At 43.2% G+C, this 25,400-nt stretch overlaps 1 protein-coding gene across 1 annotated transcript in view; it reads left to right on the forward strand.

Annotated features, from left to right (window-relative positions):
- Window positions 1–25,400, forward strand: part of LOC109933642 (1-phosphatidylinositol 4,5-bisphosphate phosphodiesterase delta-3-like) — a 59,079-nt gene that overhangs the window by 17,859 nt on the left and 15,820 nt on the right. Inside the window, exons 3-9 of the mRNA XM_020532665.2 lie at window positions 646–874; window positions 2,598–2,727; window positions 10,456–10,681; window positions 11,734–11,935; window positions 15,753–15,897; window positions 22,355–22,507; window positions 25,207–25,335. Coding sequence (XP_020388254.1) covers window positions 646–874; window positions 2,598–2,727; window positions 10,456–10,681; window positions 11,734–11,935; window positions 15,753–15,897; window positions 22,355–22,507; window positions 25,207–25,335 — 1,214 coding nt within the window. The remainder of the gene's footprint in view (window positions 1–645; window positions 875–2,597; window positions 2,728–10,455; window positions 10,682–11,733; window positions 11,936–15,752; window positions 15,898–22,354; window positions 22,508–25,206; window positions 25,336–25,400) is intronic.

The raw sequence follows: 25,400 nt of genomic DNA on the forward strand, positions 1-25,400 counted from the left end.
ACCCTCTAGGAGCTTCTCTGGTGCTCCCAACCATCTGCCCTTATATCAGAATGTAGCTGAGGGCAGTTAATGCCAGTTGAATATAATTAACATCTAATTTTGATACAGCCAAGAGGGAAAGCAGTGCCCCTAGTGGGCAGTGTGTTAATTGTTACATGTCAATCATAGAATCCCTGTGGTATGGAAGCAGGCCATTCAGTCCATCGAATCCACACTCCAACCGTCCAAAGAGCATCCCACCCAGACCTAGCCCCCTACCCTAGCCCTTAACCCTGCATTTCCCATGGCTAATCCACCTAAACCTGCACATCTTTGGACTGTGGGAGGAAACCCATGGGTGGGGGGTAAATGGGGTGATTTGGCAGTGGGTTACTCAGAATAAAGAGGGAAATCCCAGATTCAGGTCCCATCTGCTTCGAAGGCATGTAATAAGTTGATTAGTAAATATCTAAACTAAAGAGGGAAAGTGGTTGGAATTAGCTGAGTATTTGAGTGGATTTGTGGTGTGGCAGGATAATGGATATGAGGTAGACATTGGCTGAGCAGTGAACTAGCTGGCTGCTTGCTGGAGAACTTTGCTTAAGACTGCTGTTTGTCAGGATTCCTGGCCAGTGTGGTGCTAATCTCTCTGGTCCGTTATTTCAGTCTCGGTGATGGATATCCGGGACATCCAAGAGGGCCATCGCTCAGAGGTGATGAAGAAACATGGCAGCAGCTTCTCGGAGAAACGGTGCTTCACTATCACATTCACAAGCAGTCGTACAAACCTGGATCTGGTGGCAGAGTCGGAGGAAGAAGGGAAACGATGGGTTCAAGGACTGAAAAAACTTATCAGCAGAGTGGAAACCATGAGCCAGCGAGAGAAAATTGAACAATATCCTTTCTAATATTCTTCTGAGGAAGGTATAGGATTGTCACTGTCATTTATACATGAAGGACTTGATGCCAGTCTAAATGTTTCTGGTTACTGGTTACTGGTGCTCAGCAGTCACTGAAAACCAAAACTTGTCACCAGTTTGGCAAATGTAACCAAGAACAAGCGCTTGAGAAATAGATGGCCAGATTTTTGCAGTGTCAGACAGGTTCCAGTTATCTTTAAAAATAGCGGGTAGCTCCCAAATCTGGAATTCCCATCCTCATTCCTGGCATTGCCAAGGGATATAGGTGAGCATAGCAAACCTACACCCTGCACTCCCAATGTGGCCAGTTCCATCGGGAATGTAGCCATCTCATTTATGAGGGCATGCGGTTCAGAGGAGCTTTGACTCATGTTCTAGATTCTGGAATGTTCTGGAATGGTTTGCTAAAAAAAGGCTTGATGCTTGACTGAGCGCCAAGACGAATGCATTACTGCAGCAGAGGGTCTGTTTATAGGGCCCAAAGTGGAGCTTTCATTTTGATTGTTTGACATTTTTGAGGTTGGAATAAGTTTCTCTGAATCATTTCTTTCAACATATGTTTATTTGGACAAGATTTAAGGGCTGTGAAGTGAGGTTAAACTTTTGATCCAGTAATGGCTTCTGATTGGCTAACACATTTGTAACATCAGAAAAGCAGCAGTTTCTTTTTCCAGATTTTGAAATGGGTGTTACTTTTGAAGTACATTGTTGAGACTTTTCTTCAGTGTTATTTTATGGCTAATTGATTCTGTGACACATCCTGGATGAGTGGGCATGGAGGAAGGGAGGTGGGGCAAGGAGGGTGGCATGGGGATTGGATGGGGTTGAAGGCCTATAACAAATGAAAGTTAGAGGGTCTAACAGCCTTTTAATACAACAAAGTGTCAAACCTTATTGAAACACAAGATTCCTAGAGAGCTTAACAAGATAGGTGCAAAGAAGTTGTTTCCCATTGTGGAATTGAGGGTATAATCTCAGAATAAAGAGTCACCCAGTTGGGACATACGAGGAATTTTATGAGGAATGTAGCCAATTTGTGGAATTCTTTACCATGAAGGACCGTTGAGACAGGGACATGAAGTGTATTCAAGGCTGTGCTAGATTGAAAGATTAAAAAAAATCTGAGATAAAGGATAACGGACAAAAGGTAGGAAAATGGAGTTGAGGAGTATTAGATCAGCCATGATCACATTGATTAGTGGGGTAGACACATGAGGCCACATGTCCTACATCTTAAGGCCTTCTAAATAGTCGGCAACTACACTCATTCACTCGCTCCCCTCCTGGCTTCTGAACTGCTTCCAGGGTCGGTGGGTTTGACTTGAACTTCACTACTTGATGATGAAAGCCTTGCCTTCAGGTCTAATATCATTTCTCTCTGTGTCTGTCTCCTTGTCTCCAACATTTGTTAAAAGGAAAATTTCGTTTAATGTCAAGAATAAAGGAAGTACAGTAAGTTAGAGTATATACCTACAGCTGGAGATCTAGCAGTGAACATGATGGGTTAAATGGTCTCCTGGGCTATTGTTTCTCTGATTTAATAAGGTGATGCTTTGTGAGCCTATTGCTTTCCTTCGGCCCTCACAGCTGGTTTTCTATCTGTGCATGTGCTGTAAGTGCACTGACCCTTTAATATATTATAGAACCGTTTCCTGAATATGTCTCTCTGGTTGAGTTTATTGCCTTAAATCTAGCAACCTTGATCCATCAGCATCTTGAAAAGGCTGACAAAAACAATGACAACAAGATCAGCTTCAAGGAAGTGAAAAATCTACTGAAGATGATCAATCTCAAAGTCGATGATGATTTTGTCAACTCCCTCTTCCAGGTGAGAGCCAGGAATGTGGAAGGTGAGAATCTATTAATAGAGATAACAAGGTGTAGAGCTGGATGAACACAGCAGGCCTAGCAGTATCAGAGGAGCAGGAAAGCTGATGTTTCAAGTCTGGACCCTTATTCATTTTCTGAAGAAGGGTCCAGACCCAAAACATCAGCTTTCCTGCTCCTCTGATGCTGCTTGGCCTGCTGTGTTCATCCAGCTCTACACCTTGTTATCTCAGATTCTCCAGCATCAGCAGTTCCCACTATCAGAGAATCTATTAATGTTTGCTCCTCCATCACTGAAACTCCTCCTTTCCTGTAGTGAGAGCTTTGTCAGAGCTAATGATATCAAGGGGAATCCAGCCACAAACACAGCTGGCTATTGGACTAATGCCTTGCCAACAGAACCGGTCAATGCAACATTACTGTGATATTTACGTTAAAATCTGCATTTTGTTTTGTAGTATTTCTCTTTGCTTTTTCTTCTGCCTTTCACAACTTCAGGAGGTCTTGAAACACTTGGCAGCCAGTGAGCTATTTCTAAGGTGTTACAATGCAAGAAACATGCTGCCATTTTGCACAGTTAGGTCCCACAAATGCCTCTATGATACACTATTAGTCTTTTTTAAGCAGTATTGGTTGAGAGGAAGGTTGTGAAGGGAGAACTCCTACTCTAATCAAAATAATGTTAAGGAATATTTTACATTTACCTCAGTCAGCCAAAAAAAAGATTTAATGTTTAATTTGAAAACAGCAGCACCCTGACAGTGTAACACTACCTCAGTGCAGATATTGGCTTTTCCTCCTTGGTTATGTGCTCCAGTACTAGGAATGGGCCCTCAAACCGACAGTGTTCTAACTTCATGGCAGAAGTACTACCAATGACCATTGCTGACACCCACTCTCATATTGTAGCTGGACTGGCACACATCTGGAGATGATAACCAAGATTGGACAGACTGGGTGTGAGTTTCAGTCCTGATCTGAGAAAACAAATGTCTGAAAACCCCACATGTTACATCAGCTATTAGCATTTCAAGAGTTATTATAGTATATATCTCTACTGTGTTTTTCTTTTCCTCTTCCAGTGTGCTCTTCAAGGTTTAGTTAAGGGATTGAAAATATACTGTTTTTGATTTGTTTCCCTGTAGTTTAGATCAGAAGGATGGAACTAAGCAAGAGACAGATGAAGAGATGGAGTCATTTCTGTGTCTGTAGCAATATAGCCAGCCATGAAAGTATTAAAGGAAATTTTACAGCTCAGAGGGAGCCTATTTGCCTCATCTTGTCAGCAGTTTGTAAGAACAATTCAATTACTGCCTATCATCTGCTTTCTCCCATATCACTCTTCCAATTCCATTATGCATCTAATTCTCTATTGAAATCTACTAGTGAAAGTGATTCTGTGAGCCTTTCAAGCTACACACTCCAGATCGTAATAACTTGGCAAAAAAACCCATCACACAACACTGCATGGGAACAGTTTCTCCTGACTTACTCTGTTGCAGCAGTCTGATTTTGAACTCCTCTGCTAAGTCTGCCTTAACTTTCTCTGCTCTAAGGAGAAAAAATTCAGCTTCTCTGCTCTCCAAGTGACAGACATTGCAATATTAGTGCTAAATTGGTATGATGCTGCTGCACTTGGGTTTTAGTTCTACAGACTCACACTGATTGACTGAAATTCAGAGATTCTTTTTTGCATTTCAGTTGATGCAGTTTCTGGTCAGTCTCATCTCGGTCAGAAACTGATTCACAGGTCATGAGCCAAGGTATTTTCCTGTAATGCTGGGATCGATGAGTCTTCATTATGAGCTTGTTAGATTCTCTTATTGGAAAACCATAGATGTTCAGATGTGAACATGTGTTCCTATGTCAGGGAAGGGGGCAATTGTTCCCAAAGGGGTGTAAAAGGATAATTGTGTTCAGGGAAGGGGAAAAAGAGAAGGTTCTGCCTTGGAAGGGGATTTTGGAGTAGGGAAATCACTCTCCCAATGGGGAGAGTGGGTGTTGTGAGATGAGTCTGTAAAGATTGTAAAACCCCTCGGATTGTGGTAGAACACATACAGATTTGTCTCAAAATCATTCAGTTTTGATCAATTGAACTAAGAACAAATATTTGCTTGTTAGGACACATGACTTTAATTGGAGTCCTGTTATTGGGCAGCACGTTTTTCTTGGATTAACTATTGCAGTTTGAAAAAGTGTATTCTTTTATGGCAAGGGCTGCATTTCTGATTCAGTTTTATTGCTTTGAGAAAATGGGAATGAATGTACTCTTTAACTGTTGTTGTCCTGGTGAAAAGGTTGTTGCAACACTGCTGATCGCTCAGAAATTCCATGGTGTTGTCCTAGTAGTGGTGGAGTTTTGGCATTGCAACAGTTATATCTCAATTAACCAGAAATTGTAACTCATTTTTTCTCCATTAGGAAGGAACCCTTTGGGGTGTGGCCGTCCATTAAGGCATAGTAATGACTGGTGTTTCAGCAGGCTGACAGGGTTGTCTTATACTTCAACTATTTGCACAACATTTGAGGTTTGAAGTTGATCTTTTAAAACAACAAAGTAAATGAATTCACTCTTTCCTGACAACGTCCAAGGCCTGGGTGTTTGCGGAATTGTTAGAAAATCCAGAGACTTTTGAAAGAGACGGACAAGACCTCCGTCGGGATGTCCCATATCCCCACTTTGCACGAAGCCAGTTTTTCAGTGAGGGTTGGTCTGGGAGTGTGGCCCGACTCCCCTCTGGGAATCTTGAACTTGGCACTCTGTGTTGAGTCCATTTATCTTTTTGATCCAACAGTGTGAGAATCACAAATCTTTAAAGATGTTTCAAAGCTCTTGAAGGGCAGATAAGGTCTACAGAGCTCTGTCATATAGTAGTCCTTACTCAAACAATGGGCTTGTTAAAAATTGATATTTTAAAAAATGCCTTCCTGTGTATATGGGAGATTCAGCAATTCTGGTCTAAAAGTTTCAACAGCCAATTGTTGACATATCATTATCACAGTGGGGGTGTTGTAAGTTCTCAATTTGATAGACAGTTCAGAAGTTATTAAAGGATGTGAAGTTGCAGGTGGACAGGGTGGTGAAGAAAGCATTTGGCACCCTTGCCTTCATTGGTCAGATCATTGAGTATAGGAGCTCACACATCATGTTGCGGCGGTACAGGACATTGGTGAGGCTACTTTTAGAATACTGTGTGCAATTCTGGTCGTCTTTCTATGGGAGGGATGTTGTTAAACTTGAGAGGTTGCAGAAAACATTTACAAGGATGTTCCTGAGACTGGAGGGTTTGAATTATAGGGAGAGGCTGAATAAGCTGGGGCTATTTTTCCTGGACCGTCAAAGGCTGAGGGGTGATTACATAGAGGTTTATAAAATCATGAGGGGCATGGACGGGGTGATAAGCCAAAATCATTTTCCTAGGGTGGTGGAGTCCAAAACTAGAGGGCATAAGTTTAAGGTGAGAGGGGAAAGATTTAAAAAGGTAACTTTTTCACACGGAGGGTGGTGTGTGTCTGGAATGAGCTGCCAGAGGAATGGTGAAGGCTGATACACTTACAACATTTAAATGGCATATGAGTATATGAATAGGAACGGTTCGGGGGACATGGGCCAACTGCTGGCAAATGGGACTAGATCCGATTGGGATGTCTGGTCGGCACGGATGAGTTGGACCAAAGGGTCTGTTTCCATGCTTTATGACTCTGTGATTGGCTGTCTTTGTGGGGTTATGAATATAAGCCTGTTTATTGTAATTAGTGCTGAGGGAATGCAATCATCAGTGAGGCTTTTTTAATATAATGAACCTATAATTATTAATTAGAACTTTATTTTGTTTTAACCCAATATGGCTCTTGAGGTCTGCCTATTGTGAATGTTGGGTAAGTTGGCATGAAGGTTGTAAGGGCAAAGGGTAACATTTAAGGAGTCGTGAATAGGGATGAGTTGGCACTGAGTTGACACAGAAGTCAAGGGACCTGGAGTTGGGCAAGGGTCATAATTTGATCTGGAGGGTGGCATCATTTATTAACATGGATGGTTTGAGATGGCATGGTTTAGCATGAGTTGGCACATATGGGCATGAGAGAGTGAGGGGTTATGAGAGCATTAGAGCCCTAATATTTAAGAAAGATGACTGAGGTGAAGACCCAAAAAAGCGAGACAGCTTTTAAAACCGCTCTGTTTAGTAGTTAGCTGCCCCCAGCCACCTCTGATCTGCAGCCGTGGCTAGAGAAGCTTGACTCTATCCTGCACTCACCTCCCGCAGACTGCCAATGCTACTGTTCAAGGCACTGTATCCTGTGGGAGGTGCATTGATCCAGGAAAATTCCAAACTCAAGCTAATCTTCACAGGAGTGAAAATCCTGATCCAGGTCCACCAATGTATTGTACTCTGAGAACTATTTATTGGTTACCCCCAAGCACAACTTGAGGCTAAAATTAGGCACAAAAACATTGAACAGATTTGAGTAAATTTTTTTTTTTTCCTTTATTCATTCATGGGATGAGGGCGTCACTGGCTAGGCAGCATTTATTACCCATCCCTAATTGCCCACAGGCAGTTGAGAGTCAACCACATTGCTGTGGGTCTGGAGTCGCATGTAAGCCAGACCAGGTAAGGATAGCAGTATCCTTCCCTAAAGGACATTAGTGAATCAGATGGGTTTTTCCAACAATCGACAATGGATTCACGGTCATCATTAGACGTTTATTGAATTCAAATTCCACCATGTGACATGCTGGGAGTCGAAACCAGGCCCCAGGATGTTATCTGGGTCTCTGTATTAACAGTCCAGCGATAATACCACTAGGCCATCGCCTGACCAATTAATGGATAAGGCCCCTGAATAAGGCTTGAGGTACAATCTTTGTGGAGACAAAGTCTTGCCTTCATATTGAGAGTACTGCACCATACGATGGAGGGTATCATCACATTTGGTTTGTGCTCCCTCAGAGGGTAAATAAACTTTAGGCTTTTATGGAGTATTCTATATCTGGATCCCTTTAAGCAAGCTGAAACCAAGAAGTTGAGTTGTTGCTCTAATGGTTTTTATTCATACTGTCTGAGAGATTATTGATACAGGCAGAAAGGCAAAGAGGGAACACTTCAGAACTCTGAACTTGCTGGTTGGAGGTGGCTTGCTGGTAGTATTGAAAATAGTCATTCCAGGTGTCAGGCTAATGTTCTGGGGCCATGGGTGTGGTCTCACCAAGGCAGCTGGAGAAATTTGAAATCAATAAAACCTGGAACTAACAGCTAGCCTAATGGTGACCATGTTGATTGTTGCAGAGACTCGCCTTTTTAATCTCATTTTGGGAAGGGCAACCTGGTCTGGCCACCAAATCCACAGCAGTATGATTGACTCTGAACCATCCTCTAAAATAGTCCAGCATGCCACCCAGCTGTATGAAACCACTACAAAGTGGAAACAAAGGAATAAAATTGGATTGCCGTGCATTGCCCTAGGCATCAAAAATGACAAAAGCAAACACAGCTTTGTCAACTCTGCAAAATCCTCCTCACTAATACCTGGGCGCTGGTGGAAAAGTTGGGAGAGCTGTCTCTCAACAGCCTGACATTGTCTGTAAGGTATGATTGCGCAAGTACGACTAGTTCCCAGCATCACCATCCCTGGCTATGTCCTGTCCAACAGAGGTGAATGCACAGTAGTGTACAGTCAGGAGGCAGTTGCTCTAGGAGTTCTCAATATTGACTTCAGACCCCATGAAGCCTCATGGCATCAGGTTAAACATGGGCAAGGAAACCTCCTGCTGATTACCACATAATGTCCTCCCTTAGCTGATGAATGAGTGCCCCTCCATGTTGAACAACACTTAGAGGAAGCACTGAGGGTGGCATGGGCACAGAACGTGCTCTGGCTTGGGGGATTTCAATGTCCCCTGCTAAGAGTGGCTTAGAAGTGACTGAACTGGTTGAGTCCTAAAGGACATAGCTGTTAGACTTGGTTCACAGTAGGTGGCGAAGGAACCACAAGAAGGAAAAACATACTTGACCTTGTCCTCACTAATGTATCTGTTGCAAATGTATCTGTCCATGATGGTACCAATAAAACTGGCCACTACAATCTTTGTGGAGACAGAGTCTTGTCTTCACATTGAGGATACCCTCCATCGTATGGTGTGGTACTATCACCGTGCTAAAAAGCAATTCCACAACCAATGGATCAAATTTAAGCTCTGCAGTCCTGCCACATCCTGTCACAAGAGAATAGTGGTGAAGAATTAAATAACTCACTGGAGGAGGAGGGTCCACAAATATCCTCATTCTCAATGATGGAAGAGCCCAACGCAACAGTACAAAAGATAAGGCTGAAGTATTCACAACAGTCTTCAGCCAGAAGTGCTGACTGGATGATCCACCTCACCCCGCTCCAACATCCCAAGCATCATTGATACGAGTCTTCAAGCTGATTCAGTTCACTCCACATGATATCAAGAAACAGCTAGAATCACTGGATACTGCAAAGGCTTTAAGCCCAGACATTCCAGTACATCTGATTCAGAACTGGCCATCATTCCCATCCCCCACCCCCTTCTCACCAATGCATCTTACCTTCTGCCCAACTAAGTTGATGTTGTGCACCTATGACACTGGCATTTACTCAACAATGTGGAAATTTCTTAGATATGTACTGTTTGCAAAATTAGGACAAATTCAATGTGACAAATTGCTACCCTATCAATGTACTCCTCAATCACCACTATGATGGAAGGAATCATTGACAGAGCTCTCAAACAGCACTTGCAGAATAATAACTTGTTTGCTGACTTACAGTTTGGGAATTGCCAGGGTCACTTGGCTCCTGATCTCATTACAGCCTTAAAGTTAAAAACAGTGAATACTGTGCACTCGCTCGCGTCTCCAGCACTCAAAAAGCTTCACACTATCCAGGAGAAAGCAGCCACTTGATTTACACCCTTCCACCACCTTCAATATTCACATTTTTAGTAAAGATTACATCTATGTTTTAAGATAAACACAGGGAAAATGGACGTTTGGACACTACTATGTTCCATTTTTAACATTCACAGTTCTTTGTTTTATTTTAGTGTCTCCCTCTTTCTCACCTTCTATGAGTGGAAAAATAACAGCAGCCTGGTCCAGAAAAGATAAATATCTGACTCAGACCCAGATCTAACCGACTGGCCATCAAATTGAGGATTTTCTATTGTTCTGCAGTTGAGAAAAATGGGGTATTATAACCAAAATCAAAAGCACTCTGGGTCTACCTACATCGCAGAGACACCAACAGTTCAAGAATGCAGCTCACAACCACCTTCTCAAGGGCAATTACAAATGAGCAATAAATACTGACCTATCCAATGACACCCACATCCCGCATGAATTTTGAAAAATGCTTTATTAAATTTTTGTGTGTTGAATCATTTTTAAAATGTTTAAAATATTTACTTTGGGTATTGTTACCATGTCTGTGTTCTGGTTATTTTTAATTACTATGTCATATACAAGTCTATTAAATTACCTTGTTCTCTATGGTCATCTGTATAACACAACTGTTGTTTTGTAACCATTTGTACCATATGCAAAAACAGATTGCAACAAGCCAAACAAGTTTGGAGAAACCCATTTGAATCCATAATAGGGAGTGGCTGCAGTTTGAATGTCATGCTTTTGCTGTTAATAATTCTTTAAGATAAAACCAACTCCTCAGGGTGAAGCCTGGGCAAATTGCATCCCTCTTCTTTCAGCAATGTGATAAAGCCAAAACAAACACTTTGGAGGAGCATGAGATTGAGGAATTCTGCAATCTCCTGATGCAAAGACCAGAGTTGGATGAGATCTTTCAGCATTTCTCAGGACAGGGACAGTGGCTGACTGTTCGTGAGGTGGAAAATTTCTTGAAGGAACAGAAGGAGGTGTCAACAGCTGTAACCTGTTTGAGCATCATGCAGAAGTACGGATTTAATGATAATGGTACGGCAAATATTGAGGGCCTCTGAGTTCAGCTCATTTTAAATGATGGCTGAATATTTAGAGTCTTAGTGATCTACTGCATAGAACAAGACCTTTTGGCCCGTCGCGTCCGTGTTGGTCAAAATCCTACTCTAATCCCATCTTCCAGCACTTGGCGTATAGCCTTGTATCACTTGGCATTGCAAGTGCACATAAATACTACTTTAAATGTTATGAGGGTTTCTGCATCTACCACCCATTTGTGGCAATGACTTTTGAATTTATTCATCCACAGGATGTGGGCACTGCTGGAAGAGCCAGCAGTTTATACCTATTCCTCATTGCCATTGAGAAGAGGGTGGCAAGTTGCCTTTTCAAATTATTTCAGCTCCTGAGGTGAGATTTCATGCAGAACTCTGGGATACAGGATTCCGAGAACTGCTGTGAGACCTAGCTGTTAGCTTGGCTGATCTTATAAGCTGACTGCTATTGATTGATACCTCCTGGTAATTATGGAAGAGAAATTGGGAAGGTGTTTTGTGACAATGGGATGATTGGGCATGAAATGGTAGGATATACCTATCAATCCTAAATCAGAATGGATGGTTACAATATAATGGAAGGGCCAATGTTAGAGGATGTTTACTGTGAGGAGCTTATTGTTTGTGTTATGGGTCAGGTTGGAAGAGTTGGGGGGATGGGGAGTGTCACAAAGTAGGAAGCTATCTATTTTACAATACAATCATTGCACAGTTTCTGTTGAGAATGGGGTATGGGGGCTTGGGTGAGCCTTTAGTCTTTAGGTTCCTTGTGCTTTCAAATCTTTGGCCCACCCTCCAGTTGATGCAGAATCATGGTCCTCTGGTCTTGGAATGTCCAGACCTGGGACCAACTTGGAGTTGCTACCCTTTCCTCCTTTTCTGTCAAACAGATCTCCTGGTCTTGGCAAGTGATGGCTAATTCTCTACTCCTAGAACAGTGACCAATGCTTAGGACTGGCAGTACTAGGACATGACCCTGCAATGATATCCTAAGAAAGTAATAGTTATCTTCACTCTGTTTCCAATCTTCAGCCAAACAGAACCAGTTTTTAACCCAGGATGGCTTCATGATGTACCTGCTTTCTCCTGATGGGGATGTGTTTAACTCAGACCATGACAAGGTTTATCAGGACATGACCCAGCCATTCAGTCACTACTTCATTTCAACTTCCCATAACACCTATCTGATGGAAGACCAGCTGGGAGGACCAAGCAGTACTGAGGCATATATTAGGTAATTGCATATTATTATCCAATACGTTAAATTTACAGGACATTAAGATGCACTCATCCCATTCAATCCATGATTGTGTTCTGTTTCATGAGATTCTCCACCCTTGCTTCTTCAAATCCTATAAATGTAACTTTACATTCCTTTGTCATTCAGTTTTAGAGTTTGGATTACAAAATAGTGGCATATGGGTGTTGGTTACTTTAGTGAAAAGTTTCTTTTTTAAAAAAACACAGGCAGTCCTGTTAGAACAGTAATCTAATCCAGTATATGTCAGACAACAGAGAACTCTTGGAGTGTTAATGGAAAATGTTTATACTGTGGTGATTTACAATAGGTTGGGTAAACATTAAAGATCATTAGCTTATTTTTGGTTTAGGATAATTGAGGACTGATTTTAACTTTAGACCCAGTGTTTTATGGCATTTGAGAGGAGATCTGATTGGGGTCAGAAGCATGTATAGTTTCTCTCTTAAAAAGGAGATTTTCAGAACATTTAAGTGAATGCATAACCTCAGTAGAGGATTGTTTTAGTTTGTACAGCTTCCAGACTTGGAGTGTTTGGTTAGAAATCAGCAGGTTATTAGAAACTGAGAAAGTCTAAGCTCTCAGCTTTGTGAGTATCCTGTGAGTATGCTGTTCACATGACAGGAACTGGAGAGAATCAATTAAGTCCAACTTGTCAATTAGGTGCCAGACTGTAATTTCTCTGACACAAAAACAAAGTTGCTGGAAAAGCTCAACAGGTCTGGCAGCATCTGTGAAGAAAAAAAAACGAGTTAATGTTTCAGGTCAGGTGACCCTTCCTCGTTCTGCATCCACAGTTCTTTCGGTTTTTATGTAATTTCTCTGAATTTGAATTGCTGTAAAATGATGTTGGGAAATAGGTTGAAACTTTGCTGTGTGTTTCAAGATTTTTTTTATTTCTGAACTAACTTTCTTCAGATCTAACTTTTTAATTTTATTTTTGTTTCTGTCTTTTTGACAAAGAGACAGTCAAATTCAGGAAAAAAACAACCTGTGATTGTCCCAAATATTTTTCTATATCTGAAATTGTTCTGCACCCATGGGGGAATGGCAGACGGAAATCACACAGTGCTAATTTGAAATATTATCCCCTGGAGTCTCGACCAATTTTTATCACTCAGCCAACACATCACAAAAACAGAGTACCATGGTCAATATCACATTCCTTTGTGTGGGAGCTTACTGTAAGTAATTAGGTTTTCACATTTTCTTACATTGCAAACATAACTATGCTTCAAAACTATATTGTTAGCTATAAAGTATTTTATGATATTTTGAAGTTAGGGTTTGCCATAAGAATGCATGTCGTTCTTTAAATATGTAATAATTTAATCATGTCTCCTGGTCTGCTGTCTCACCCACAAGCGCAGACATCTTTATTATATGTCTTTGTTACGTGACTCTACTATTGGACAGCTTGCGGAATTAATCCCGAGTGTATGAAGAATTAGGCGGACAACCAATTTAAGGTGATCAGTTGGACTTGCAGTATGGTGTACTTGTATTTATTGGAAATAACATATGAATACAGTGGACCTTGTTCTTTGCAGAGAGAAAGAACACACTGTAACTGTTTCAACTCAACAACACAGGTGACAGCTATTTCCGGATTCATTTCTCAGGGAAATGCCTGGACCAATCAGAGTCAACTTGTCTGATTTGAAATTTAAGCAAAGCTTGTCAGTTAACTGTCAGTTATCATTACCTGTTATATTCTCCATGGCAATACCTCTACCAATCACAGCCCATCTGCCAACAAATCAGCACCCTCTCCTCATGTTGGTATGCTTGTGAATTGTCCTGATCAGTGCAAGACAAAAAGCTTCAACAAAGGTGTGTCTTATTTCAGCAATACTCCAGTTCTGTGCTACTGAATGGTTATTCTTGTATGCATAAACACTACCCAGTTGCTTCTTTTTATAGTAATTCAACTCTTGACAAATAAAGAAAGATATTGCATATGTTACTTTTCTGAGGTTGATTCCCTGAAGCCCTCCTGGTGAGGAGAAGTTTTAGCACAGAGTACTACAAGGAATAGATCCTTGGTGGCAATGCAGTGCAGCAGATTATCCAGGTTAATGCCAGGCTTTAAAGGATCAAGTTATGAGACTTGTATAAAGTTAGTTTGTATTCTCTTGAATTTAAATGCTCAAAGTTTAAATGAATGAATTTGATAGAGTTGGGCAGTTAGTACAAAATTGCTTCTCACATAGTAGGGTGGTGTGGTGGCTCAGTGGTCAGCACTGCTGCCTGACAGCACCAGGGACCCAGGTTCGATTCCACCCTCAGGTTACTGTGAAAACTCTACACAGACATTCTCCTCGTGTCTGCGTGGGTTTCCTCTGGGTGCTCCGGTTTCCTCCCACAGTCCAAAGATGTGCAGGTTAGGTGAATTGGCCGTGCTAAGTTAGCCGTAGTGTTCAGAGATGTGTAGGTTAGATGTGTTAGCCATGCAGGGTTACAGGGATAAGGTAGAGGGATAGTTCTGGATGGGATGCTCTTCAGAGGGTTACTGTGGACTTGTTGGGTCAAATGGCTTGTTTCCATACAGTAGAGATTCTATGATTATATGTTTCCTCCAGTGTAGTAAATTAATTAGTCAAAGTGCCTCATAGAAGAATAATGAGGTAAACGTTGACATCAGATCAAAAGAGGAGGTGTTATTACAGGTGATGAAAACCTGGACAGCAGAGATTTGCATAGGCTAAGATTGTGGAGGCTGTTCAAGAGACAACTGGAATTGCTATTTCTGGGAGGGACAAAGTCCTAGACAATAGCTTCAGCTCCAGTTGGGATTGAGTTGGACAGAGGTCCTATTTTGGATGATGTCTTTATGATGATGAAGTGATCGTCGACATTGTGTACCATGTACAAGATGCACTGCAGAAATTCACCAATGCTCCTTTGACTACACCTTTCAAATCCATGACCATTTCCTTTCAGAAGGTCAAGGGCAGCAGATACATGGGAACACCACCATCTGCAACTGCCCCTCCAAGCCACTCACCATCCTGACTTGGAAATGTATCATTGTTCCTTCAGTGTCACTGAATAAAGATCCTGGAACTCCCTCCCTAGCAGCATTATGAGTCTACCCTACACCCCAATGGATGCAGGTTAAATAGACAGCTCACCACCACCTTCTCCAGAGCAATTTGGGATTGGCAATAAATATTAAGCCTAAACAAAAACAGAAATTGCTAGAAAAGCTGAGCAGGTCTGGCAGCATTTGTGAAGAGAAATCAGAGTTAACATTTTGGATCTGGTGACCCTTCCTCAGAACTATTCTGCCAGACTTGCAAACAGTTCTGAGGAAGGGTCACCAAACTTGAAACGTAAACTCTGATTTCTCTTCACAGATGCTGTCGGACCAGCTGAGCTTTTATCAGAACTTACTGATTTACAGTATCCACAGTTCTTTCAGTTTTAAATATTAAGCCTAGTTAGTCTCTGCCACACCACAGGAATGAATTTTATGAAGTGTTAATATGGAGGTTGGAATTGTCAAAGATAAGAATTTACCTTTCTTTCGTTCTGATGAAAGGTCATTCACATGAAATATTAACTCTGTCATTCTCCACAAATGGTGCCAGACCTGCTGGGCATTTCCAGAACTTGCTGTTTTTATTTCATGCTAGGATCGCCAGTATTTTGCTTTTTTTTTTAAAGACGGTGTAGTTCTTCCATGAAACATAGTTTTCTTGCCTTGTCTACACATTTTGCATAATGGGAGTGATCATAATGTGAGTTTAGTCATTTTTAGTATTCGGCCTGTGACTCTGGGTGTTTTCAGAGCCCTTCTGAGAGGCTGCCGCTGTGTGGAGCTGGACTGCTGGGAAGGACCAAATGGGGAGCCAATCATCTACCACGGACACACGTTCACCTCAAAAATCCTTTTCAAAGACGTTATCCGAACCATCCGGGATTATGCCTTCACGGTGAGTGCACTGGAATCATTTCCTAGCGTCTGATTGGAGTAAATGTAGGCGGAATAGGGAACCTTCAGTCCTGTTTTCCCTCTTGAGGGGCACCATGGCCTAGTTTTGCACAGCGTCATGGAAACTCCACGGTGCTAGGACCCCAGATTGAGAAGTCTGACGTCCAGAGAGACAATGGCCTAGTGATATTATCGCTGGACTGTTGACTTAGGTAATGTCCTGGGGACCTGGTTTGAATCCTGCAATGGCAGATGGTGGAATTTGAATTCAATAAAAGTCTGAAATTAAGGGTCTAATGATGATCACGAACCACTATTGGAAAAACCCACCTGGTTCACTAACATCCTTTAGGGATGGAAGCTGCCATCTTTACCTGGTCTGGCCTACAGGTAACTCCAGACAAACAGCAATGTGGTTGACTCTTAACTGCCCTCTGGGCAGTGAATGCTGGTCCAGCCAGTGACACCCTCATCCCGTGAATGAATTAGAAAGAAAAGAGACTGGCTAATCCAATTTTAGTCAGAAGGGAAAGAGGGGCAGAACATGATTCAGGCATGGAGGAGAACCAAACTCAGTAGTTCCATTCCACCTCATTGCTGAGTTCAAACAGACCAGACTTATGCTAGATTGAGGGCCCATGTCTCTAGTGTGGGAATTACAGATGCTTATACAATGTTAATAAAGGGTAAATCTATAGAACTGTCAAATGTTAAGTAATTTAAATACTTTACCCTTTGAGTTTTGAAAATAAAAACAGCTCGCCTGTGTCTGTTGGTTTGAAAATAAGTATGTTTGCAGGCTGAGTAGATTTTTGCTGAGAAAACCAAGTGTTGTTGTTGTAGCATTGGGCAGAATCTGATAGGAGGCTGAGGTGAGATTTGTGGCAAAATCCAACGAGACGTCTGTTGAGGTGTGTCTCGATGTCAGGAGCATCTCGCTCCATCTTATGCTTGTTGCAAGTGGACGTGGTGAGGTTCTCATCAGGCAGTGACAAGTTACTAATTAAGGGGAATTATAGTGTGTTAAAACACCTTACTAACAGTCCAACTTACCTCATTAATATTCAGCTTCATACTTCACCAAATTTACCAAAGAAAGTAAATGTCAAAAAATTTCGATATGGAAATCAGAGCGAGCACACAATAACTTCAGCTCATCTCTTCTGCTGAAGGACCTCCATATTGGCCACTAGACACCAATATCTCGAGGCGCACTTCCAAGGTAACAACCAAATACACCCCACATCCACGGATATTGTGCCAGCCTCTGAGAACCCTCAGGTTAAATCTTCAACCCACCTAGAGGATGCTTCTGTACTTCAATGCTATACGTCCGGTTGCCCCGGCAACTCTCATTGCAGCAAGGAGACGGTGTGCTCTGGGACACACCCCCAGATCGTGGACTGGACCAGGCTGTAGCTCCAGGCTCTGTTAGCACACGCACACTTACTCTGAGTTTCACTGGATGCTCATAGCACCCTACCTTACATTGCCTTGCTATTTCAAGCTTTGCCTCCTCAGCCAGAGATTCCAGGCTCACATTACTTCTGTCTGAGGAAGGGCCACCGGACCCGAAACGTTAGCTCTGATTTTTCTTCACAGATGCTGCCAGACCTGCTGAGCTTTTCTAGCAACTTCTCTTTCTGTTACTTCTATCTTGCTTTGACGTTTGGCACTAGACATAAAAGAATAGTCGTCAACAGGTCTTAGCCAAGTCATGGGGAATAGCCTTTGTTCAAGAGGGTCCCGGAACAGTCAGTCAAGGCCAGCTTCCAGTAGCAATCCAGGGGCTTGGACACAGTCAGTCAATCATACAGTCAGGATGGTCAAAGTCTGGATACTATCCATGTAATGGGTGAGGAGCTGAATGCCTTGACTCTGGACAATGGTGGATTGAGGTTGCAGGATTTGATTGACAGCCCTAAGAAGTTTAAGGATTAGCTTTAATTTTAATTCATTCATGAGGTAGTGTAATTGCTGGCTGGGCCAGCACTTATTAACCATTCTTAGTTGCCTTAGAGAAGGTGATGATGATCTGTTGTCTTGAACTATTGTAATCTATTTGGTATAGGTTGGCCCACAATGCCCTTAGGGAGGAAACTCTAGGATTTTGACCCAGTGACCATAAAGGAACAATGATATATTTCCAAATGAGGCTGGTGAGTGGCTTGGAGGGAACTTGCAGGTTGTTTCCATGAAACCTCTGCCTTTGGCATTCTAAATGGAAATGCTTGAGGGTTTGAAAGGTGATGTCTAAGGACCATCGGTAAATTTCTGCAGTGCATCTTGTAGATGGTGCATACTATTGCTACTGACTGTTGGAGCTGGAGGCAGTGGATGCTTGTGGATGTAGTGTCAATGAAGTGGGCTGCTTTGTCCTGGATGGTGTCAACTTTTTGAGTGCTAATGAAGCTGCTCTCATCCAGGCAAATGGGGAGTATCCAATAATACTCCTGACTTGTGCCTTGGACAAGCTTTGGGAGTCAGGAGGTGAGTTAGTTACTGCAGTTTTGCTACCCTCTGAGCTGCTCTTGTACCCACTGTAGTTCCATGATTATTCCAGTTCAGTTTCTAGTCAATGATAACCCCCAGAATATTAATGATTGGTGTTCAATGATGGTAACACCATTGAATGACAACGTCCAATGGTTAGTATCTGTCTGGTTGGAGATGGTCATTGACTGGCACTTGTGTGAATGTTATTTGCAAAAAGACACGACCAATACTCACTCATCTCAATCCACATGGACAAGGAGAACCACGACTTCAACTGGGACAACACCAAGATCCTGGGACAGGCTAGGCAGAGACAAGCATGAGAATTCCTGGAAGCATGGCACTCCACGAAGCATGCTATTAATAAACACATTGAACTCGACCCCATATACATTCCACTACGAAGGAAAACCGGAAGTGAGGCAATCCATCTCAACGGACCCCAGAGTTTAAAATCCAGGTGGGAAAACACACCGACGATTCATTGGAGGCTGCACTGAGGATGTTACCAAGCATGGTAACGAAACGTCTGCGAATCAAGAAACCAGCTCGGCAAGCCAACCAACCTCAACACCTACAACCCGAGCTACAGATCTACTCCAAAACCTTAGAGTTATTTGTCAGCCCAAACCTAGATATTGTCCAGGTTTTGCTGCATTTTAACATGGACTGCTTCAGAACTGAAGATTTGTGGGTGGTGCTGAATATTCTGCAATCATCAGTGAACTTACCCACTTCTGACCTTATGCTGAAGGGAAGGTCATTGATGAAGCAACTGCAGATAGTTGGGCAAAAGACACTTCCGTGAGGACTTTCTCTAGAGATGTCCTGGAGCTAGCTGACTGACCTCCAACAACCACAACCATCTTCCTACGTGCCAGTTATGACTCCAACCAGTGGAGAGTTTTCTCTCTGATACCCATTGCTTCCAGTTTTGCTAAGGCTCCTGATGCCATACGGGGTAATATATGGTCTTGTTGTCAAGGGCTGTCCCTCTCACCTCACCTCTAGAGTTCTGCTGTTTTGTCCATGTTTGAACCAAGGCTGAAATGAGATCAGGAGCTGAGTGGCCCTGGTGGAACCCAAACTGGGCGTCACTGAGCAGGTTATTGCTAAACAGATGCAGCTTGATAGCACTGTTAACGACACCTTCCATCACTTTATTGATGATTGAGAGTAGACTGGTGGGGCTGTAATTGGCCAGGTAGGATTTATCCTGCTTTTGTACAGGAAATACTTGGACAATTTACCACACTGTCGTAGATGCCAGTGTTGTAACTGTTTTGTCTCATATGCAGGTGGTGAGGATGTGGAAGTGCAGATGGAGCACTGGAGCCATTGGTTGGATGTGGAGGGTTTATAAATACTTATTAAACACCTCAAACTGTGAGGCTTGCAAGTCCTAGATTTACAAGCCCGGAGCCTTTTGCCAGGAAGAGATTCAGGTTAGCGACCGCTTCCGAACTCCCAGCCTCAGCGCAGATCCAACGGGGCGTCCTCTTGGCCTGACATAGCGGCCTGGCAAGTTGTCCTCTGGCCTGGCATGACGGTCTCTCCACCCAGCGTGGCAGTCTGTCAGGCTGACGTGTGGTCTTCTGGCGGTACGTGGCGGTATCTCAGCCTGGCATGGCCTCAGCGTGGTCTTACAGTCTTGGTGATTCCAGACCGATCTCCTGACCTCATGAACCCCAGCGCAGTCCGGAGTCAAGGTCTAGTGTGGACTGGAGGCTGGGCGCCAGCATGGACTGTGTTGGAAGACTGTTGTTCTGAACTTTTTTCTCCATTTTATAATTTATTCCTAAAATCTACAATGCTGGACTTTTTACTTCTCTATTTTTCGAAGAACTGTACCTGAAAAACCTGTGCCTGGGGACCTTTGTACCTAAGATGACGTCATAAGCAGTGACTTGTACACTTTTCACTGTACTCATTTGAGTACATGTGACAAATCTAATTTTAATTCTGAATTTTAGTTGTACTGGAACAGCTTGGCCAGGGAGCGGCAAATTCTGGAGCCCAAGTCTTCAGTTCTATTGCCGGAATGTTGTCATGACTTGTAGCTTTTGCAGATCCACTGTCTCCAACCATTTCTTGATATCACGTAGAATTGGCTGAAGACTGGCAATTGTAATGTTGGGGACCACTGGTGGAGGCTGAGATGGATCACCTGGCTGAATATTGCTGCGAATGCTTCAGCCTTATCACTGATGCATTGGTCTTCCCCCATCATTGAGGATGATTCTTCTCTTTTTGTGGAGCCTACACCACCAGTGAGTTGTTTAACTGCCCACCACTATTCATGCCTGGGTGTGGCAGGGGACTGCTCAGTCAATCTGATCTGTTAGTTTTGGGTTCACTTAGCTCAGTCTATGACTTGCTGCTTATGCTGTTTGGCAAGTAATCCTGTTTGGTAGCTTCTTCAGGTTGATACCTTATTTTTAGGTATGCATGATGCTGTTCCTGGCATGCATCCTCCATTGAACCAGAGTTGATTCCGTGGCTTGATTGTAATGGTTGAATGGGGAATATGCTGGGCCATGATTGTATTGGAGAGCAAGTGATGATGGCCCACAGTCCCTCATGGATGCCCAGTTGCGAGTGTTGTTCTAAGCATTCTGAGGTGAAAGGGGACTATAAGGAGCTGCGGAGAGGAGTAGCGGATCATGAGTTGGCATCGGGATTGGGTGACATGATGTAGGTTACCGTGAAGGGCACGAGGGGTAATTTCATGTAGACCCCTGGGGTGGACCATTTAAACAACCAGCCCAGCATTCAGCTAGCCCTGTGGCTGCCTCTGATGGGAGTCTGGGATATGGGAAGGGAAGGGTGCTGGGCCTAACTTCTCACAAGCCACACAAACCACACCCCCCCCAACCCCCGCAAGCACAGAATGAAGATCCTACTGTTTGGGGCCTTCCTCCCCAAGGCAGGAGTTGCTAGCAGGGGCATTTGTGAATCTGTCTAAGGAGTAAAAATCCAGACCAGTTTTCATGTCCTTAAAGTACAAATTCCTGCTTTTGACACAATTGACACCATTTTTGTGATTCGCAACTGGATTTGGTGGATCCATTCTGAAATAGTTCACCAAACATCAGTTTGTATTGTGCCAGTAGAGACTGTCTGTGTGGAGTTTGCACATTCTCCCCATGTCTGCGTGGGTTTTCTCCGGGTGCTCTGGTTTCCTCCCACGGTCCAAAGATGTGCAGGCTAGGTAGATTGGCCATGTTAAATTGCCCGTAGTGTTCAGGGAGGTGTAGATTAGGTGGGTTATAGGGGATGGGTCCGGGTGGGATGCTCTGAGGTTCGGTGTGGACTTGTTGGGCCGAAGGCCCTGTTTCCACACTGTAGGGATTCTATGATTCTCACCTTTTCTGAAAATGCTTTGTCTTGCTGGAATACAGACTGCTGCACCATCATAATCATATACTACACCAGCACAAAATACACATGGCAAATAATTCCAGGCTGTACTGTATAATTATATGCTGTGGTGTAAGGATTGTGCTGTACATTCAGACAAGGTGTATAATCAGACTGTACACACACAGTACTTATTAAATGTTAAAGAAATGTCAAATATTCCATAGTGGTGAGCCTGTGGAATTCATTACCACAGGAAGTAGTTGATGCCAAAACATTGAATGTATTCAAGAGATAACTAGATACAGCACTTGGGGTGAGTGGGATCAAAGGTTATGGGGAGAAAACAGGATTAGGCTATTGAGTTAGACAATCAGCCATGATCATTAAGAATGGCAGAGCAGACTCGAATGGCCTGCTCCTGCTGCTATCTTCTATGTTTCCATAGCAGGGTCACTTTGTTGACTTTGCTTTCTCTCCACAGTTGCTGCCAGACCTGCTTAATTTTTAAAAAAATCTTCTGCATTTGTTACTTATTAAATGTTTTGTGGAGTTGCCTATGGTTGGCTGATGTATGGGATCCTCTTGAATTATCTCCCCAGGTCTCTCCGTATCCAGTCATTCTGTCCCTGGAGAATCACTGTGGAGTGGAGCAGCAGACAGTCATGGCCCGGCATTTAAAGGAAATCCTCGGTGAAATGCTGGTAACTGCACCATTCGATGGCAAAGTCCTGAGTGAACTTCCGTCACCCGAGGTAACTGTGTGACCATTCACTTTGTCATATCTCACTGTGTAATGTCTTAATACAGAAGCTGTATTTGCAGATATATGGCAAAGAAGTGATTGTTATAGATTCCTATCCAGCTCTTGACAATATTGGGCACTATCATGGAAGTGGGTGGCACGGTGGCTCAGTGGTTAGCAGTGCTGCCTCACAGCGCTAGGGACCCAGGTTCGATTCCAGCCTTGGGCAACTGTGCAAACTCCACACAGAGATTCTCCCCATGTCTGCGTGGGTTTCCTCCGGGTGCTCCAGTTTCCTCCCACCGTCCAAAAACGTGCAGGCTAAGTGGATTGGCCATACTAAACTGCCCATAGTGTCCAGGGGGTGTTTAGATTAGGTGGGTTTGACAGGGGAAATGGGTCTGGTTGGGATGCTCTTTGGAGGGGTGGTGTGGGCCTGTTTCCACACTGTAGGGATTCTATTCTTATACTTGGCATCAGAGTCATATTTCAGGTTAAATGCAGTTGTACACTAAAGTAAGTAATTTATTCTTTCATGGGATATGACCATCACTGGCAAGGCTAGCATTTCTTGCCCATCCGTAATTGGCTTCAAACTGTGTAGCTTGCTAGGGCCATTTCAAAGGACAATCGAGAGCCAACGACATTGCTGTGGGTCTAGAGTCACTCACTAAAGGACATTAGTGAACCAGGTGAGTATTTATAATATTCAATAATAGTTGTCACAGGGTGGCATGGTGGCTCTGCCAGCACTGCTGCCTCACAGTGCCAGTGACCCGGGTTCACTTTCACCCTCAGGCAACTGTCTGTGTGGAGTTTGCTCATTCTCCCCGTGTCTGCGTGAGTTTCCTCCAGATGCTCCAATTTTCTCCTAGAGTCAAAAGATGTGCAGGTTAGGTGGATTGGCCGTGCTAAATTGCCCACAGTGTCCAGGGATGTGTAGGCTGGGTGGGTTAGCCGTGGGAAATACAGGGTTTCAGGGATAGGGTAGGGGGTAGGTCTGGATAGCATCCTCATGGGAGAGTTAGTGTGGACTTGATGGGTCCAATCACTGTGTCCAAACTCTGGGGATTCTGTGATTATTGTGGCTATTGTAGCTAATTTTGAATATACCTTACTGTTGCCTTCCCATGGGCAACTAGTGATGGGAACTAAATTTAAATTTTACCAGCTCCTGTGATTGGATTCAACCGTATGTACCAAAAGCATTGAGCACTAGTCCTGTAACATTACTGCACTACTGTCTCCCCCAATGCATACCAGATTATTGTTATCTGGCCTCAAAGAAACGTCATCAGAGAGGTTGTCGACATGCTCGCCGAGCTAGTGTGTTTGATTGCAGACACTTCGTCCCGCTGCTAGGTTAACATCATCTTTACGCCTCTGGTGAAGTGTCGGCGTTCTGTCCCACTTGTTATTTATATGCCTCGGTTTGCTGGGGTGGTTGGCATTACTTCCGGTTCTGTTTTTCAGCGGTTTGTATATCAGGACAAGTTCGATGTGTTTGGTGATGGAGTTCTGGTTGGAATGCCAGGTCTTCAGGAATTCCTTGGCATGTCTCTGTTTGGCTTGTGCTATTATAGATGTGTTGTCCCAGTCAAATTTGTTTCCTCTGTCTGTGTGTTAGACCCCTAGGTACCAGGGTAGCCCACAAACCAACAACCACCCTGCAACAGCTACTGACGAACATAAAGGATCCCATACCCACAACCGATAAAACTCACGTAATAAACAAAATACCGTGCAAGGACTGTGAGAAGCATTACATAGGCCAAACCAGAAGAAAACTGACAATAAGAATACACGAACACCAACTAGCCACCAAGAGACACGACCAATTCTCACTGGTCCTAATACACATGGACAAAAAAGGACACATTCGACTAATTGCCTGAGAGACAAAAACTCTCTCTGTCTCAGCCTTAAATATATTTGACAGCACCCACCACCCTCTGAAGGTGAGGATTTGAGAGGATCCCAACAAACTGTATCTTGATCTTGTTGCCCTGAGACACTATGCCATATTCTCTGTGCCATTGAGCTTTCATCTGCATATCACTTTCACATCATCAGGACAGCTTGAAATAATTCACATCCAAATGAAATACTTTTGACATGTCGTCACTGTTGTGAAGTAGGCAGGTAATTTTGTACACGGTTTGTCAAAGAGTGGATAAGTGTTGAATAACTGCTTTTGGGGGATGGTGGTGGGGGGTGTGACTAAGTATTGGCTGGGGTCTGGGGAGAATGCTAGTGCTTTTCAGAATAGTCCGAAGGGAACTATTGCCCCCACCTTAGGGACCCAACTAAATCCTCGTCCTAGTCCCTCTCCCAGGAGGTAGCACCATAGACTTGCAGCTCTCCCTCAGCCTCTACACTGGAGTATTGTTCAAGTCACTGGAGAGAAATCTGAACTCTCAGGCTTCTAATTCCAAGATGAGAGTGCTACATACCAACCCAAACTGATAAATTCAACAACAGGCAGATGAGGGATGAACATCATATGATTTATTTTCCATCATTGTCATTCTAAGAGGATTTAAAATGTGGAAGCCCAGCTTCAAAGTGCATTGAAATAAGCCTGCCATTGCTGAATTAGAGACATCTTTCACGTTAAAACAAATGTATGTTTCTTTAAATCTGAACTTGTCCTAAATGACAAGTTGCTTTGAGGTTTGATGCAATCCTTGAATATCATCTCATTGGCAGCGACTGAAGAGAAAGATTCTAATAAGGGGGAAGAAACTGCAGAGTTCTGGGTCCACGCCAGAACAGCTGGAGGAAATCACAGATGAATATGAAGAAGAGAATGTGAAAAATGAAAAGAGAAACAAAAAGGTAAACGGGTAATGAGGTTGCAGTAAGGAGTGGGGAAGGGTGAAAGATGTCTACCCGCAAGTGCA

The sequence above is a fragment of the Rhincodon typus genome, chromosome 30 (assembly GCF_021869965.1).
Source record: "Rhincodon typus isolate 14 chromosome 30, sRhiTyp1.1, whole genome shotgun sequence".
Classification (NCBI taxonomy): Eukaryota; Metazoa; Chordata; class Chondrichthyes; order Orectolobiformes; family Rhincodontidae; genus Rhincodon; species Rhincodon typus.